Source organism: Hyperolius riggenbachi, chromosome 6 (genome assembly GCF_040937935.1).
Source record: "Hyperolius riggenbachi isolate aHypRig1 chromosome 6, aHypRig1.pri, whole genome shotgun sequence".
NCBI lineage: Eukaryota > Metazoa > Chordata > Amphibia > Anura > Hyperoliidae > Hyperolius > Hyperolius riggenbachi.
The window spans coordinates 219,908,551-219,928,054 of NC_090651.1; the positions used below are offsets into that span (position 1 = coordinate 219,908,551).

A 19,504-nucleotide genomic window follows, 5' to 3' on the forward strand; every position below is an offset into this window, starting at 1 on the left:
TTACAGCTAGAGTAAATAATAAAGAATAAGTGTAATAAGTATTTATAACATATACACTACTGGGCAAAGGCAGGGCAGGTCTGGGCAGGTTTAAAGACTAAAAGTGCAATACGTAGCAATCAGAAGGCAAGCTAAACATATACTCTGCTCCAGCCCGAAACAATGTGGGGACCTCAGGACCTGTCACTCCATAGAGTCAACCTGAGAAATTGCACAGGGCCCAAGCGCCTTAGGTGCCCCACAAGCTTAGATCATACAGTATGAAACTGTAATGTGCTGCACATTCATTTTGACTAAAATTGAGTGTGCTTCAGTTAGGGGTGGGGGCAGGTGAATTAGTGACTGTAAAACCCAGGTAGCCACCTACTGGCGGTCAGTAGGAACACCTGCCCAGTCCAGGAACTCAGTGCAAAGAGTAAGTGCAGGTTTATTAACAAAGGCCCGTGAGCTTTATTTGCTGCTTTTATTCTTTTATTTGTTTTCTTCTGTTATTTCTTTCCTCATTTTAGCTTAGCAGTATTTTGTTAACACATCTTTTTGCTTGGGTAATCCATTAAGTAGTTGTGAGGTCCACAAAGAGAAAAGGTATTTAAATATTTGAACCTCAAAGTTACAGAAAAACTAAACCGTGGGTTTCATGGCAATATAAGTGGGATGTTTTACAGGAAAGAGGAAGTTGGGGATAGATTTGGAGGTTTACAGACGACATTGTTGTTTTCAATGTGAGGACAGAAGTATTTGTTTTCCTTGGCTGAAAATATAACACCCCCACCCCCACCTATTGTTACTGCTGGCGATGTGACTTCATGGCTGCGGTTCTTTGAAGCCTGGCTGTGTAGGACTCAGGATTTCCTATTGTCTTCAAAAAGTTTGTTGTAAAATGTAGGTCAGGTCTTTGTGCGTGATGGTGGTTGGGTGGTGGTAGAGAGTTCAGATTAGATTGAATTCTAGTGTGCAGGAATATCCCATTCATTCAAACCATCATTGAGGGCCTGAGCTCACTAATGCAGTTGTGTCCGCTTTTCAGAAACACATCAATGTTACAGATGTTGAAAAGTGGACACAACTGCGTTAGTGGGCTCAGGCCCTAACTGATAGCAAGACTTAGGAATTGGAATGAGCAGTATCAATATCACCTTTTACCAGAAAGTTTAAATTTGTACTATGTTATTACAATAGATCATACAACTACTAATCATTTTGGCATGCAGTTTTGCTGAAATGACTGTATCAAATATGACAATTGTGTGAGAATTGGCTTAGCCCCATATTCCCCTGTACAAACAATTTAATATCTGGGAGGATAAGTCTTTAAGGAACTAGCTTATTCTGAGAGATTTCAATTTGATTGTTTGAATAGTTAAGCCTTGTACACACATACAAGGCATGTCACCCAGCAGGGATCGCAACTTGGTCTCTAGAGTGACATTGTACAGACACATGATTACTATGTGGAGGGGGAGGGATAGAGGGCGGACAGTGTGGTGTTAGAGTGACTGCACACAGCGGGAAAGAACAATGTCCTCTGCCGAATCCATCCACCGGGTGGATCACTGGCAAAGCAGGCGATGGGGGTCAGGGATGCTGTACACATGTTGGGTTTTTAGCAAAGATGGTTATTATGGGTGGCCTTGGCCTTTCATGTAGCGTATAGGACTTTAGTCTTAAGGAATGTCTGGAGCAGCCTGTTAAAGGATCAATTTATGCCAAGTTATAATTCGTTTTCTGGAGATGTGATAAGGTCAAATTTTCCTGGTTGGATACCCAACCAACTTTCTCACAAAATCAAATGTACCTTTCCATTCTGCATAGATATGAGGTTCCCTTCTGATGTATTATTATTTTCTGCTCTCTCTAACAATCATATGTCTCTGTGTATAGCTCTCCTCAAAGCAGTACACCATGTTGGTGCTGAATAAACACGGCATACATACATTTGTTCTCTAAAAAAAAGGGTTGGCATGCAATGTGATTTCCTTACTGTAGTTAGTGATAGAGAATATTTCCCAGTAGGGTTGCACTGTTACCCTTGTTATTAATCTCTGCATTGGTGATTTGAATAAGCCCATTACCAGCCCTGACTCAGTTTCCCATGTATAAGATGGGGATTACAGATGGGATATTGCGCAACTAATAAACAGGTGCCTGTGACATAACTGGGTCTCCGCCAGCCAGCAGTATATCTGTTTCCAATCCATTTCTCAGTACACACATATGGCAGAGAAGGATGAGCAAGCTGTTCACTTCATCTAGGGTCTCTTGTGCATCCAAGACGCCCCATCAATGAAGCAAAATAACAAGAGCATGACGGGATTGTGTTCCTTCACAGAAATAACATTGTTATTTAACAGAACATTTTAGCATGTTTTTCATTGCTACTGATCTACATTTGTATAAAAGCAAACTTGACAGCAGATACTGTGAGGGAAACTTGCTGACTGTTGTAGCTCTGAGTCACACGATGAGCCTTTGGGGCTACCACAGAGAATAGGTAGGGACTAATGGGTTACTCTTTTTCCATAACTGACATGGACAAAGTGATCATCTACAAATATGTGGGCATTGGATACTGAAATATACACTACATTTTTATTGGTGTAAGTCAGGTGTACTACAGGTTTAATGTAATCATATATACTTTTGTTTTTGCACTTCAAATGAAGGTTGACTCCATCACATCTGTGCTAAGTGCCTCAGGTTCAACTGTTCTCTTAAAAAAAAACATTAAATTACTAAAGACTGAAATTAAATAAAAAAATATATAACTAATGTATTAAAATGAAGAAAAATGCTTTGGCTTGTGGCAGATTTTCTTTGAACTATTGTTACCGTTGCCTGCCTTGCATAGACCAGTAGAGGGTGTTAGATGAACACATTACACTTTTTATGATGTGAAACAAAGAGGGGCAGAGAAGCTGGAGTTTGAAAAATGAATGAGATAAAGAAGTTAGCTTAACCTTGAAAATAAAACAAGGACAAAACGAGAGCCAATCTTGTACAGTGTTTAAAAGATTTGGAAAAATAGGTGCAAATAAGGGATGGTTCACACTTGCAGGAATCGCATGTAATTTATCCTGTATGTGTATTCACGTTGAATCTGATGGCCTATGTTAAACCAGTGGGCTCATTCACTTTTTTTGTTTGTTTTGTTTTGTTTTATCGGTAGTTGGGCTCGTTCACATTTAATGTGATTTCTGCATGCTGGAAAAAAACGTACAATATGCAGCATCTTTTCTGAGGTGTCCTATTTTCAAATGTTGTATGAAATAAAAGTGGACCAGTTTTACAGCTCAACCAATCAGACATACTACTGGGTAGCCAGGAATCCCAGTGATGTACTTCCTGGCCAGCAGGGAGTACATCACTGGCGAGGAGTGGCGTAGGGCGTGCAAACGCGCGGAGGGGCTATGCATAAGACACTGTCGAAGCACTCTGCTGCAGGGTCATATGAATTTTTTTTTTTCCGGCATTGCTGTGCGATTCCAGGGGAGCAAAGCACCGCACTCCAAGATATAAATCCATCTAAAAGGAACCCAACCTGAGAGACATATGGCAGCTGCCATTTTTATTTCCTTTTATACATACCTGCTGCCTGGCTGTCCTGCTGAGCTCTTTGGCTGCAGTAGTGTCTGAATCACACACCAGAATCAAGCATGCAGCTAATCTTGTCAGATTTTTCGGATCTGCATGCTTGTTCAGGCTCTAAGTCTAAAAGTATTAGAGGCAGAGGAGTGGCAAGACAGCCAGGCAATGTGCATTGTTTACAAGGAAATGAAAATGTCAGCCTCCACATTAGAAAGACTAGAGTTCCACTTAAATGTAAATCCCAGTCTCGTGAATACTGGCAGTGTCTTACTTTCAAGCTGCATGCCGGTTTCAGAACACTTTACAGCAATGCTGATTTATTTATGCAGCATTTTTTTTCCTCAGCACTTCACATTCAACAATTCAGGTCAGTTGCTGCCCCTCATTGATGCTCACACTCTACTAATGCACATCTTTCAAGTATGGTGTTTGGGATGTGGGAGAGAATTGGTGCACCCAGAAGAAATCCACATAGAGATGATACAGACTTTGTGAAGATAGAGTCCTGGCTGGGTTTTGACTCTTGAACTCACAAGGCACGAGTGCTGCCTACATAGCCACAGTGGCATCCATGAGTCAGTGAGGGACAACCTCCACCAGACAGGTATTTAGCTTGATGGCAAATATTATTGGCAATTATACTAGAGCTGCACATGTTCATGTATTTCTGCTGTTTCTGGCCTGAAACCCTCTGATGGCATCAATGAAATGGCATTCTGTTGTTTTGTACACATTGTAAACTAATTATTATTTCTTTTTTGGCAGCTAAACCAGGGGATGAGCTGAAGGTGGAGCAGGCTGTGAAGGATTTCAGGTCACTAAGTTTACCCATAATGAGAAACACCGGAGCAACGTCAACCTACATTTTCAATCCTCCAAATGAGAGGACTGAGCAGCCGCCATTCAGGAGGGAGAGCTCTGACATCCTGGTGAGTTTCAGCAAAAGAATGCAGCTGAGAGCTTGCAGAGCAGGCTGAGGCAGGCGCTGGGTATTACTAGAGAGTCCCTGGCGAGATAGAAACCTGTGCCCGCAGGGGGGTACTGGTCTCTCATGCCTTGCTGGGTTCTCTGGGCTCTGGAGAAGGGGGCAGGAAGGGAGCTACTTAGACTCTCCAATTTTCAACTACAGGGAATTGTTTTTGTAATAAATGTGGTTAAAATATAATGCAAGTCAGCCTAAGAATACTTATTACTTAACCCAAAATCTTCTGCCTGGTAAGTAGTAGTTGTTTGGGGTTAAACAATGATTAATTTATACGTATGTTTGGAAAGAGCCCTTCGTTTCTTTGAGCTGTAGCTCTGCCCTGCTTTTGTGCTGTCTACAGAGCAATGAGAGCGTGGCTACTGATTACTGATGTTTTGCCATTGGCCAACAGGAGAGGGCGCAACAGAGCTCTGAGGGCTCCGTGGGCACACAGGAAATGCTTTTGACTATAAGAAAGGTACCTCCAGTTACATTGTTGTACATGCAGTTAATGTGCATTGTCAGTTTCATTACTAATAGGTTAAGGTGGCCATACATTAGTCAAGTTTGTTTCATGCAATGATTGAGCAATCAAGCTGTCTTAATCAAAGAGTTGTTGATGTACAAATCATGTATTTTGGTGGCAAATTCAATCCGTAAAACACACTAAAATTGATTTTAAGAAGGTATGAATATGTTTAGTCACTCGCCACTTGCTCGTTATTGAGTTGATTAGGTGGGTGAACTAGAATTGACTGCACTATTGAACCTGCGTTGCTCAGTTCTGTTCAAGAGAAATGATGCAAACGGGTCCCATTTTGCATGGTCTGATGTCTAATCTAAGGTTCATCATATAATTTTGCTTTAGCAGTGCAAATTCAATTCCACAGTAATTTTGACTGAGTAATCAAATTGATTGTGAGATCGACATGCAGTTGAACCATTGTATGGTATCCATACAATTGATGATGGACATAGACTGAGTCTCAATCCAGGCACCGATCAATGTTTAGATTGAAAAAATAATCTTTTTGTGGTTGAATAGTGTATGGCAGTCTTTATGTTTAATATTGTTTTAAAGAGAAATACTAAAAACATTTTGATTTTATAACATTTACTTCTATATTTCTTAAGGGTAATGTAATTAGTCAAAAATGTTACATTCTCACAAAGCTTCAATAATCTATTTTTCTCACTAACCTTCTGCTTTGTCTCGTGCATTTACTATATGATTTACCATAAGCATTCATGTGGTGTGAAGAATTGAAAGGAGTCCTTGACTTGGTTTCAGTGTATTTTTAGAAGCCATCTAATGCAGGACTGGCATTGCAGATTGTTTTCTTTAGTATATAATTATATCTTAGGCATACCGCCTACTCTCTTAAACCTATGGGCATGGTGCGTAGGAACCTTGAGCAGGAAGGTAAAGAATGTAATTGGGGGGAAGCAGCGGAGGTTAGGATGTATGGAAAAGCCTGTGTGAACATCAAGCAAAACCACTATAGTCATCATATCATAGAATATACACCATTGCAGAGTAATGTTAGCTTTTAAGCTAACAAGCTTTACCTTCAGAAAGCTGCTGACTCTGATGCATGCTGCCAGAGAAATCTAATCTAGATAGGGATGCGCTCTCTCAGCAGCATCTGCCAGCAGGCATAATCATGTGACCACAGCCCAGAGAAAATAAAACTTGCAATAATGGTGTCCAAAACAATTGTTTTTGATTTTTTTATAAAATGGGCTTTGCCTGCACAAACACACTGGTTGGCTCTCTGCTTATGAGCGTGTTCTGCTCTATGCTGAAGTAGGGGTAGAACAAGCTGGAGCGAGCTGCCTGCAGCAGAACATAATAATATTGATCAGGCATTGGGGTGTATGCACTAAGTAAGCAGAATTACGTGGCCACTATGAGTAGAGCGTATTGTATTGCATGTAATGTATTGCATTCTGCTTTACTGATTGTGCGGTAAGACTATACGCATGTTATTCTGCGTAACGCAATTTAGTGCAAACACCCCATTGTTTTCCAGCATGCCTGATTGTCATCAAGCTGTCGGCCGAGGTTAGGGACACCTGTGCACACTTCACATCTCTGGTCTATATTTGACTTCCACCAATATTTATTTTTGCTTTTTACAAATTTCGCATTTGCTAGGTTCTAAAAAGTTATTTTGTACATAAGGGCCCAGATGCAATTCACTTTTTCACCTGAGTTTTCTACTAGGAGCTCATTTTTCAACTTCTTTTAGATAAATATTTTAGACTATCAGATAAAAATGTGCTAATAAAAATAATTTTGAGCATTTTCTCATCGCTTGCTGGGGGTTTAAAAAGCATTTTACTTCCAAGGTGTGAAAATATCACCTAGGAGAAAACTCAGGTGACAAGGTGAATTGCATATGGGTCAAGGTGAGAAAACCTCCCTCTAGAGAAAACTCAGAAGAAAAGATTATCATCTTCTCACCTTTTCTGTAAAATATCTTTTCAGCATACAGTTTAACAAGCAAAAATGTATTCATAAAATTTCTTCTTGATTTACTTTAATATTACATGTTTTGCCTTATTTTTATTGCTTTGTTTTGCAGGGAGTATAAAACATTTTATACAAAAAAGGTTAAAGGATTACTGCAATATAAGAGGGAAGTGTTCACTTTTGTCTGTTTGTCTTCAAATAGCCAATCTGTCTGGCCATTTAAAGGTGCGTACACACGGCACTACCGCCGGCAATGACGGGTCCGCTGGACCCTCCCGACAGAAGGTAAAGCTTCTGAGCGGATTGTTCAGAAACAGCCTTATCAGTCCGCCGACAGCGCGTACACACGTGCTGCTGTTGGCTGAACGTTCGCCCAGCGGGAGGGTCCGGCGGACCCTTCGTTGCCGGCGGTAGTGCGTGTGTACGCACCTTAAGAGAAAACAGGCAAATGTAAATGTTCTCTCTTGATAGCATTAGTCAGGAGATACATCTAAGGAGAGATAACTCTCTCTTGTGCATCAGAGTCCAAGTCTGGGGACTTTGGTCTTGTAATACTATCTCCTGCAAATGTAAAGCAACGCTCTACTGCTCACAGGTAGAGGTAAAGGGGAAGCAGGAATCCTGAAACATTTATTTGTAATATTTTGTGTTACTAACTGGAAAATAATAATTTGATTTATAATTTTAGCTAATCACATTGCACAAATAAGCTAATCACATTGTATAAGCCCTTTATGTAGTGTCCTTAATAGTTGAAGATTGTATCAAAAGACATTGCTGGAAAGAAAATGCTATAGCCTCAGTTGATCTGTTGGCCAGCCATTTCCCTTTTGTGCACTGCCTTATTTCCTGCTGTCTAGCTTTGAATAAACAGTATGGCCTGCGCACATTGTGTGAGAGTTCCTTTCCTCTAGTGTCAATAGGAACACATTGGAGGCCCTCCAGAAGAACAGGAAGTGCCCCGTTCATGGCCTTGACAGTCAGTCAGTTCAAAGAGCTTCTCAGAATGCCGTCTGACTAAGAATCCCATCAGGTCTCTGGGCCTTGAACTCAGGCGGGTAGTTATGTTGTTCCCCTTTATGTCACATTTCAGCATTATTTGAAAATGTGACAGCTCAGCCCTTTTTTGGCAAGCTGAACAGGATATATAAGGATATACAACATAGCTGCTGATTTTTATGCTGTAGGGAGGGATTGTGTGCTCCATTCTGAAAATAAAAACTGCAGCCGATATCGGCTTCCCATTTCAATTGAACCCGCATCTTTGCAAAATTACTGGGGGATAAACTTCAGGGTTACATAAACACATTTTTAACAGAAAATATGTACCGGTATACCTGTACATAGATTTGTTTCCAAAAGATGGACTATTCAAAAAAATGGACGCACTGGAAGGACAGCTGACAACTATGCAGTCATACCATAAAACCTAGTAGAGACATTCTGCTTCTAAATTGTGAGCCAGCTATGCAATGATAGATGCCAATGGGTCTTTCTCTTATTCTACTTCCTTGCCAAATGAATTAACTGTGCTCATGATTATACACTGTATGCAGTCATACCATTTTCAAAAAGTACCTTTCACTCTCTCACATATACACTCTCTTTTCAAAAGTATTCAACCTTTGGTGTTTATCGTGTTTTGTTGCAACTTACAATTACAATGGATTTTGAGGGGGGATGGCGGTGGGTGGGGCAGTAGCGTCATTAGATTGTTCACTTCCAAAGTCAATACTTTGTAGAGCCGTAGCATATAGATTAGGCTACTGCCTAGCGATGTGTTCTGCTTCTGTGGAGGGGGATGATGGTGTGGCACACAGAGCTGCTTCCGGTGGGTGGGGTAAAGAGGAGAACACTGTGCTCAGCCAAAATGACCCCCTGATGCCCTCTGTCTAGTAGAGTGGCTGTGGATAGCTTTTATTTGATAAATCAACCTAGTATGCAGTTCCACTGCTAGGGTCAATTTATAGTTGTGAATATCACAACTATATATTTCTATAACTGTAGAAAAAGTAGTTATGTGATTACTGAGGGTGTTGCTTTTGTGCCCCCCTTTCTTGATTCTTTCCTCTTGATGCCAGCTATAATGAACAATGCGTTTACCAATATTATTCTAGCTGTAGAGATTAGTGGTGACCACTCATTTTGCACACCCATATGACCGTTTCTGTTAGGATCTCAGTAGATTAGCTTTGTTTTGTATACACCAAAAATATCAGTAAGCTCAAACCCCGTATGTATGTACTATTCATCTTTTGAGAGTAAAGAGCAGAACTGAGGGAATTGATTTTTTCTCAAGATAGGATCTCTTAACAGCGCAGCAAAATGCTAGTAACATGCCAGGGCAGGGCCAGCAGCCACTCCAGCACTTCATTATCCAGAGATGCCAAATGTTTGTTGTCTGTTGGATTACCCGGGGTTAATAAACTGGACACTCTTCCCAGCAACACATGAGAATTTTGGCAGCGCAGTATAATTATTCTTTACATATTTTACCAGCACAGATCATCAGTAAATAATGTATTGGGGAAAAGGTAATATTTGGACACTCTGCTTACTGATCTGTCAGATGGCATATTTATAACTGTGCAGCTGTGCCGGGTGATTGGCTGATTGACTGGCACAGGAATTACGTACTTTTCCCTTCTGTTTCCCAACCGAGTATAACAAGTCTTGCTCTTTGGTACTTCTGTGTTAGTTAGTGATAGAGTATTCAGACATGCGTTGGTCATGCATTCAGACGTTTCTTCTCATTAAAAACTGAGTAACATGAAATGGATTTAGTTATTTAGACGTCAGATGACCAAAATTATACTCCAGGTGTGTGTATGTTTTTGTACCCTGCCCATCCAGAATATGTCTCTACCTCCCTGCGTCACTCCCCTCCATGCAACTGTCTTGCCCTTCATGTCATGTGGCTGTCTCTCATCATGACTAAGGCTTTGTGAAATGCTGCAGATTTTCAGTATTACATAAATACACAATAATAATATGGTAGGACATTACACTATGACTATGGTAGGGATTAGTGTGTGAGCTCCTCTGTACTGTAGATAGTCAGTGACTTGACTACGTACTCTGTAAAGTGCTGTAGAAGATGTCAGTGGTACATAAATATGTAATAATAATATGGTAGGACATTACACTATGACTATGGTAGGGATTAGTGTGTGAGCTCCTCTGTAGACAGTCAGTGACTTGACTATGTACTCTGTAATGTGCTGCAGAAGATGTCAGTGCTATATAAATATGTAATAATAATATGGTAGGACGTTACCCGATGACTATGATAGGGATTAGTGTGTCAGCTCTAAAAGTGAGAGATATATGCCAGGCAGTCCTGCTGATCATTCCGGCATCAGATGGGTACAATAAAGAGTGCAGAGTCGGCACTGCTGTGAACTGTGCTTTAACCACAGGTGGTAGTTCATCACATTGCGTGCAGTATAAAAAAATACACATACCATGCTTTAGAGGCTGTGAGCTGATGGTGGGTGCTGGGTGCAGGGAGGCTATTCCTGCACCCAGTACCCACCATCAGTTCACAGCTCACAGCCTTTAACGCACGGTATGTGTATTTTTTTATACTGCACGCAATGTGATGAACTACCACCTGTGGATTAAAGCACAGTTCACAGCAGTGCCGACTCTGCACTCTTTATTGTACCCATCTGACTCTTGTTTACTTCCAGTCAGAGCACGCTGACTGTGTCACAAGTGACACGTGCTGTGGCCCTGTTGGTCCTCCACACCAGATGCTGATCTAGCTGTAGTGCCCACCTCCTCTCTCTCCCCTTTTCTGTGCCCTACCTACTCATTCCGGCATCAGTAGTGTCTGAATCACACACCTGAAACAATCATGTAGCATTGTAGCTAATCTTGCCAGATTTTTGTCAGAAACATATGATTTGTATGCTTGTTCAGGGTCTATGGCTAAAAGTAATAAAGGCAGAGGATGGCAGAACTACCAGGCAAATGGTATTGTTTAAAAGGAAATGCATATAGCAGTCTCCATATCATCCCAGTGCAGAATTTCTCATTAATATGTGGGTTTAGCTGCGTTAGACTGTTTGAACGTGCTCAGTAAGGGGAGAGTCCGCTATTTTAGTGGCTGCATTGTGTAATGGTTAAGGGCTCTGCCTCTGACACAGGAGACCTGGGTTCGAATCTCGGCTCTGCCTATTCAGTAAGCCAGCACCTATTCAGTAGGAGACCTTGGGCAAGACTCTCTAATATTGCTACTGCCTATAGAGCGCGTCCTAGTGGCTGCAGCTCTGGCGCTTTAAGTCCGCCAGGAGAAAAGCGTGATATAAATGTTCTGTGTTTGTTTGTTTGTTATTGTTCCTAGCCACATGTCTAATTAATATTCACTGCACTGTAGTGTTGTCCAGATCATGAATGATTCGGATCTTTGATCCTGATCTTTTTTGTGAGTCGAATCATCCGGATCATCACAATGAAGGATTTGGTTCACAGTGGATGTCTGGAAGAAACAGGAACTGCAGCTTCTGTGCACAAGCACAATCTTCCTGCTGCATCTCTCCCTTCCCATTTAGCACCCTCAATGTGCCTTCATTCTCCTGCACCTCTCACTCTGTTGCACCCCTGCTTCCTGCTTCCCTAGTAAAATGATTCAAAGATTTGGTTCAAAGATCCGGATCTTTTCAATGATCCGAATCAAATCACCCGAATCATTGAAAAGATCCGGTTTTCCCAGGATAGCAACAAGAGCCTCATAACACGGCTCAATCTGACATTCAACTTCAACACCACCATGCGTTGCGTTAGGGGCACGTTATGCGACCTTAACGTCCCCTAAAATGCAACGTCTTGGTGTGAAAGAGGCCTTAGTCATCATTGTTGATGTGCTCTGTTGGCCAGTTATTGCTTGTCTGCAACAGAGAAATGAAACTGTAACTGTACCAGGCACCACAACCCATCAGTGAGTGCTCCGACCAAAGTCTCACCAGAGCATTATCAGCCAGTCCTAATGACGCAGCAGCTGTAATGCCTTGTGCTAACCATCCTCTTCACTGCTAACTATTCACTAACCTTTTTGAACCCTCAGTAATTATATGTGTCTATAGCTTCTGATGGCAAAACTATTTATATCTCTCAGCATAACCCTGTGAACAGATTTGTCTTCTGTTCTTAGGCTGGAAAGTTTTTAGGGTACAAATTTCTCAAATTACACTACCAGAAATGTTGCTTGTGTTCACCCTCCTACAAACACCAAGTAAAAATCAGACGTCAGAGTCTTCCCACCCCCAACCATAAGTCTTGCTTTGCAGGTCGATAGTCGCAGGTTCATGTACCAACCAGTGCACTATCTGCATGAAGTTTGTATGTTCTCCCCAAACTTGCATGTGTTACCTCTGAACACTCCAATTTGCATAGCACGAGCAGTTTAGTTTCAGGTTAAGTATAACTCTCCAGTTTCATCCAATGGACCATTAATCATTGTTCTGATAACTTGCATTTTTGGAGTAACTTCTTGGTCATTTGAAGCTAAATGCTTGCAAATACCTTCAGTTTTAGGAAGGCAAAATTGTAGTTGAAAATGACAAAGCAGAAGTGTTTTCATGAAATATGCGTGTTTCCATGGCTACCAAACAATACTTTTCTATTTAAAACATGAACCTATGTGCTGAAAAAAGCATACGACTGCAAGTTTTCATCCATAACCAGAAAATCCCATTAAATGTGAATGGCTAAATGTGATCCCTGCCTTATGGTTTCCAATGGCATCTATGCTCAAGGACTCCCATGGGTCTGTTCCATGTCTAATAAGGTGCCCCAGCGGTTTAATAGGGTTACCTGTTCACATTCATATTGCAAGATCAAGTGGATCCATTTTAACACTCCATTGCGGATCTATCACAAGTGGGAATTGAGCTTAAGGCCACATCCACGGTTGGACATTGCGCTCCCTGTATAACAGGAACGCAACGGAATGAAAAAGTAGTACCGCGTGTTATTGTCGCATTGCATCTGGTACAGTGAAGCATACAGTCAATGAAAAGTGTGCATCACTTCCACTGTTAATGCGTGGGTTTACCAGTAACGCACTGCACTGCATATGTTCAGTGCATTACCATACTGTAACCAGTTTTACCACAACGCTACACCATGCCTTGAACAATGCATAGGTTATGCATTGCAATGAGCTAAGCTGCGTTACAAAGCAGCTATTACACCACTGTGAACGTGGCCTTACTCTGATAAAAATACAGGAGTTTAGAAACCTTTTGAGGGGGTATCTGCTAAAGGTTTAATTTCTCTATTGTGATATACAAACAAAAAGATAAAAAGTATATTTGCATTTATGGCTGACATTCCACTTTGATGCACTTTGCATTCTTGAGCTGAAGCTCTTCTGGTTAGCAAAACCTTGTCCAGAGTCCTGAAAATCCCAGTTGATTGTCATTATCTTTTGTTTATTTGGTTTGTAGCAAGTATGTTGAAAATAACTCAGGCTCCACCTTCTAAGAGGTTTGCTTAGCATAAGCTGCATGAGTATGTGTTTGTTTCTTAGTCCTTCAAGGACTCTTGCATCAGGCAGATTATTCCATCCATTCACAAGCGGAGTCTGAATTCCAGCTAAACACAAGTGGAGGCCACAAGTATTGTGCAGTCGCCAGCCAATCTCTGCTAATCAGTCATACTTACATGACAGGAGGGGCTAATAATTCTGGCCTGCATGCAGATTTCATGTAAATGATATACAGTGTGGGATGCAAATGGACTTTCTGGTGAGTTGGTCCAGTTCCAAGCAGTATAGAATTTGCATTAAATCTGAATGCAAGCTGAACTTATTAGCAAGAAATCTATAGTACCGCTGCTCCCCCTGAGCCGATGACGGGCTCCCCAGGTCTCCCCCCAGTTACACTTCTCTCCCAGGGCCCCTGCAGAGTATTAGTGGCAGTGGAGCGCACTCAACACCCACCTGTCCGTCCTGCGTTCTCCTTCCTATGTCCTTCTGTGGGAGCGACAATGCTATAGGAGCCTATTAGTAGTGGTGGGGTGTGAGGCGCAATTTCATTGATTGCCATGGGTGCTATATTCCCCAGATATGCCCCTGGACTAGCATTTTCACAAGGTTTATTATTATTATTTAGTACTTATATAGCGCCAACATTTTCTGCAGCGCTGTACAGAGTATATAGTCTAGTCACTAACTGTCCCTCAGAGGAGCTCACAATCTAATCCCTACCACAGTCCTCTGTCTATGTATGTATCATGTGGTGTACTGTAGGCTAGGGCCAATTTAGGGGGAAGCCAATTAACTTATCTGTATGTTTTGGGGATGTGGGAGGAAACCAGAGTGCCCAGAGTAAACCCACGCAGACACGGGGAGAACATACAAACTCCTTGCAGATGTTGACCTGTTTGGTATTCGAACAGGCGATCCAGCGCTGCAAGGCAAGAGCGCTAACCACTACGCCCCCCTGCTGTTTATTTTAAAAGCCATATATTCATCAGCACACAATGTCTGTGATCACACTCTGTCCAGGGTGTATGGAGAGGGCACTGTGCTCAGGCCAATTTTGAAGGCCCCTCCTTAGAGCCAGTCCACACTAGGTCCGGAAACGTATCCGTGGCTGCGTTTTTCAAACCTGATGAAAAACGGAGTCCCGGATACTAATGTTGAAAATAGCAGCCAGCCTCACCCAAGTAAAAAACGGATCCGTCTGTGTTTGCGGGGTTCCGTTTTCAAAACCTGAACGGAAGGTCCGGATCTGCTGCATTTTCACGCAACGGATCAGGACCACAGATACACGCAGGGGTAGTGAAAGTAATGAGAAAACGCATCTCCAGCTCCACAGGCAAAAAACGGATGTTAAAACGGATAGCCTGAGCTTTATGATTGGCCCCAAAAAATCCTCCCACTCCTTCCTAATGATGGAGACGTTTTCTGTCAGGGAAAAACCTGAACGTAAACTGATGCAAAACTTATGCACTTTTATCAGTTTGCAGTACGGTGGGTACTTCCCCTGATCCGGACTGCAGTGTCCGTCCTGCAACCGGGTCTAGTGTGGACCTAGCCTTACCCTCAAAACCTGCTCTTAAAGGCTACTCTCTTATGGCCCTTATTCAATTCACTATTTCTCCTACATTTTCCTCTAGTTGATATTTTTACACCTAATCAATTAAATGCATTTTAAAAAAACCCTGTAACGACAAAAACGTCCCCTGGGGGTTACTTACCTCGGGTGGGGGAAGCCTCCGAATCCTATTGAGGCTTCCCCCGTCCCACGGTGGCGGCAATAAAGCTCCCCGAACAGCGGGGATGTAAATATTTACCTTCCCGGCTCCAGCGCAGGAGCAGTATCGGCTCTCCGCCTTGGAGATAGGCGGAAATAGCCGATCGCTGTCGGGCCGTTCTACTGCGCAGGCAAAAGTCGCCTGCGCAGTAAAGCAGACCCGACGGAGATCGGCTAATTTCGCCTATCTCCGTGTGGAGAGCCGCAACAGCGCCCCCGCTGGAACCAGGCAAGGTAAATAAATCAGTGCTTGTCAGGCTTGTCGAGGGAGGATTCAGAATAATAATGACAGCACTGTTTCACCTACCTTTTAGTACTTTTTCAATTGCAGTATGCTGAAAAGTTAATTTAAACAGAAGATGAAATAGCTCCTAGGAGAAAACTTAGGAGATGTGTTTTGAATAAGGGCCATAGACTCAGTAGACAGAATAGGGTTAATTCTGCCTCCGATCACACCAATGAGTGCATTCTGGCTGCAGTAACACACAGATGAATGGCAGTTTTTGTAATCCCACGTCTGGTTGCATTTGACATGTGGTGCGGTTACCCGGCTGCAGAATACTACCTCATGTCGGGTCTGAGTGCGGCTGCATTTTAAATGTTAATTTTTTTTGGGTGAAAGTTGGCCTTTTGATAGGGGCGTAGCAATAGGGGGTGCAGAGGTTGCAATCACATCAGGGCCCTTGGGCCATAGGGGCCCTGAGGGGCCCTCCCTCAACTGCAGTAGGGGCCCTGAGGGGCCCTCCCTCAACTGCAGTATTATCTCTCTATTGGTGCTTGCTTGTGCTCATAATAATCACTTCTATAGATGCTTTGAATAGTGGTAATCATTAACAAGCTGTTCCCCATCCCCTTCTTGCACCTCAGACACTGTAGTTGCCATTGACAGGTTTTAGTGCACAGTATCAATTGTTATGAATAGAGTGCTTAGGGGGGCCCAATGTAAAACTTGCATCGGGGCCCACAGCTCCTTAGCTATGCCACTGGTCTTTGATAAAAGCTGCTTCCTGCTGTCTATACACCATTTTTTTCCTCGAGTTGTATAAATGATTTTTCACTCGTTGGACTATGCTAAATTGCTTTTAGTTTTTCCTTTTATAAGAACGCCAATTTACTTTTCCCACTCATTAAGGTTGTGGCGAAGACCTTTAATGAGCTGCTAATGGGGCTGGAATACACATTTCTCACTCTGAGAGCCAGTTTCTGTTACCTGCTAGTGAGTTAATTATCTGCTGAACGAATTACCGCTGCTAAGCCTCTGAGGTAGAAGCATCAGGTTCACAAGGAAAGAAGAAGAGAAATTGGTATCGGCAGCAGTGGAAATGCCTGTTCATGCAAACATAAGCATGCTTGTTCTAATTGATGTGAACGTGTATCTCCAATCCTCACCAGATCAGCTATTTACACTATAACTAGTATTGAGAGAAATCACTTACTAAAGTCCTCCACTCAAATTGAAGAGAAAGCCACAGTAATCACATCAGAGACTAAGTTGCCATTCAGTCAGCAGCTGACTGCTGCTATGCCATCAGCTGCAGGGCAAGTCATATGAATAGCAGCAGTCTGTCCCTGACAGGAAGTTGTGAGCAGGAACAATTGTGAACAGAAAACAGGACATTCCTGGCATCCAAAAGGGGGGTTGCAGTAAAGGCAGAAATGCTGGGGTGCCTAAAATGTTTCCTGATTTGTGAACTTCTGCCTTATTTCTGAGAAATTGAACAGCAACATCATGTAGATAATGGCATGCACTCTTTTATATTTTATATTGAAAGGGTTGCCAATTTATACAACAGTATATACTGTATTACTTTAACATGTTTAGACTAGTTCAGAATGTCTAGGCATTGGCAAAGCTGAATACAGTGGATCTGATTAATCCTAAATACTCAATGCTATTGAAAACACATTAACTAAAACCAAGTTAAAGAAAGGTATGTACTTTGACTCCTTTAAAACCCCTATTGCCCTTTGCCTTTGTGCTGTAGACCCAGCATGTCAGCCCTTCAAGGTGTCCATCCACTGTGTTGATTACGGTCCTTCTAGCAAATGGTTGTCTTCTGATTGGAAAAGAGTTGCAGAGTAGCAATGTTTTGCGGTGAAGTTTTACAATGTGCTTGTGGGAAACAATACCGGCTTTGTTGTTTGTTTCGCACACCATGTGTGATTCCTATTGCTGACACTCAGCTGCTGGCAGTTGGCTGATGTCCACGGAAACTTGTGTCCATTTTCCATGGACTCCAGTGTGATCCCAGCCTTACCTATTTACTCAAACATTGATTGAACTGCTGCACCCACTGGCTTTGTACTGATGGAACTTATTCAAAGCAATGTGGACGTGAGTCTCCCATCTGGTTGATAATATTTACTTCTGTGCCACAATTGCAAAGCTGTCTAACACTCGATGGAAGGTTATTGATCAGCTTGTTAGAGCCAGATCACTGGCAGACTGAATCTGCTAAAATTGTTACTAAAAGGCTACCAGACTAATCTGGAGAGATGGGCTGTAGCATGAGAGAGATACCTGACATTCCTACAGCAACAGAACTGCCCCATTTCATCTGTAGTTTTAGTACAGCACAAATACATCTACCCGTCTCAGAGATAGCGTAGGCTTCAACTTCTTCTCTGCTTCCTGGTAATCAACATTCTGGGGGATTTGGTGACTTTTTTACTGGAAGCTGAAGGCTTCTATACAGGAATCATCCATGGTATTTACACAGTTCACAGGTTTGCAGGTTTCACAGCGCATCAACCCAACACCTAATTAAACATTTGTATGGCTGCTTACATAGTTTCATCTGACTGTTCTTCTAAGAAGTGGTGCTGTTTTTCTAGTGAAGGGTCATGAAAAAGCCATTATTTTAAAACAGGGATGTGTAACATTGGTTTGCAAAGCATTCTGGGACATTTCACTTATGCAAAAACTGATAGACAAGTGCAGAACTTTAGTTAGCTTTTACCATAATGTGCCTAATATGGTATTACATACAACTACATTACTCCAGGATTTGACATCTGAGGCTTAAAGGAACATTAAAAATGAAAAAGTCACTTACCTGGGGCTTCCTCCAGCTCCTTGCAGCCATTCTGTGCCCTTGCCGCAGCTCTGCTCGACCCTCATTTAGGTCATTTTAGAACATGAAGATTGCTGAAAGGTGAATTAGAGTATGACTCTGGCCCCCCAAAGCCTTTTTCCCCCTCTATTTTCCAACTGTAATTACTGTGATTGGGTCAAAGTGATCAAGGGTTCAGGAGCCAATTAGACTGCTGAGTTTAGTGGCTGCTGGTGTGTTCGTCGCCCAAGCCCTATTAAAACCCTACCTTAATGACCTTTCTGTAATGTAAGTACAGTTTTTGAGGGGGGACCATTTAATCTACCATTTTGGAAGGCCTGGGAGATGAATTTTAGGTTTGGAAACACCGGTACCGGTAAGAAAAGGAAACAAAAAGATCACCAGGAGTGTAAATAGTGTTTTAATATTTAAAAGTGGGCTTTTCTAATGGCATATTTTTTTCTGGAGAAAAAAAGAGATTTTACAGTCTATCAAGTGATCCTGTAATATAGTGGATCCATACATAAGAAGCTAATGTTATTTTCTGATATAGTGCTGTTTAGTAACAGAACAGATGCATTGTCTTACCCTGAGCCCAGGATTTTGATCATATGCCATAATAAGTAGAAAATGTCAGGGTATGAAACAGCATCTGTGTTGTTTCAGAATATAACAGTGGATTCATATGTAAGGATCCACAATAGTGTCACTTTAAGGACTCTTACACACAGGGACGTTGCGTTGCAGGGGACGTTAAGGTTGCATAACGTTCCCCTAACGCAACGCATGGTGGTGCTAAAGTTGGGCGCTACATAGAGACGCGTTATGCATCTCTTGGTGCACCGTTTTTGTTCGATACTGATAGAACGAAAACGGCACATGTGTCAAAAGACTGTGGAGACCACCTGATCAGAACACTCCGCATCACGTGGTCCCGCCAGCCAATCGTCACACTAAGCGGCTGCTCCAGGAAGAAAACACGTTACGTCAGCACAGTGCAGTGAATATTAGCCATGTGGCTAGGCACAATAGCGGATTCTCCCCTCCTCCTCTCCTGCACTGAAAAAAACAAAAAAACAAACATTACTGAGCATGTGCAAACAGTGTAATGCGGCGAAAACCGCGTATAACGCACAGCGTGCTGCACTTTCATTGAACGTGC

The 19,504-nt window shown here is 42.2% G+C and overlaps 1 protein-coding gene across 9 annotated transcripts in view; it reads left to right on the forward strand.

The window, feature by feature from the left end:
• PLEKHG5 (pleckstrin homology and RhoGEF domain containing G5) overlaps nucleotides 1-19,504 on the forward strand; it is a 533,554-nt gene that overhangs the window by 431,734 nt on the left and 82,316 nt on the right. For 8 of the 9 annotated variants that reach the window (XM_068240431.1, XM_068240434.1, XM_068240433.1 and 5 more), the window contains 2 exons: nucleotides 4,351-4,514; nucleotides 4,962-5,027. In XM_068240431.1, coding sequence (XP_068096532.1) covers nucleotides 4,351-4,514; nucleotides 4,962-5,027 — 230 coding nt within the window. The remainder of the gene's footprint in view (nucleotides 1-4,350; nucleotides 4,515-4,961; nucleotides 5,028-19,504) is intronic. The other variant, XM_068240432.1, reaches the window with a different exon arrangement.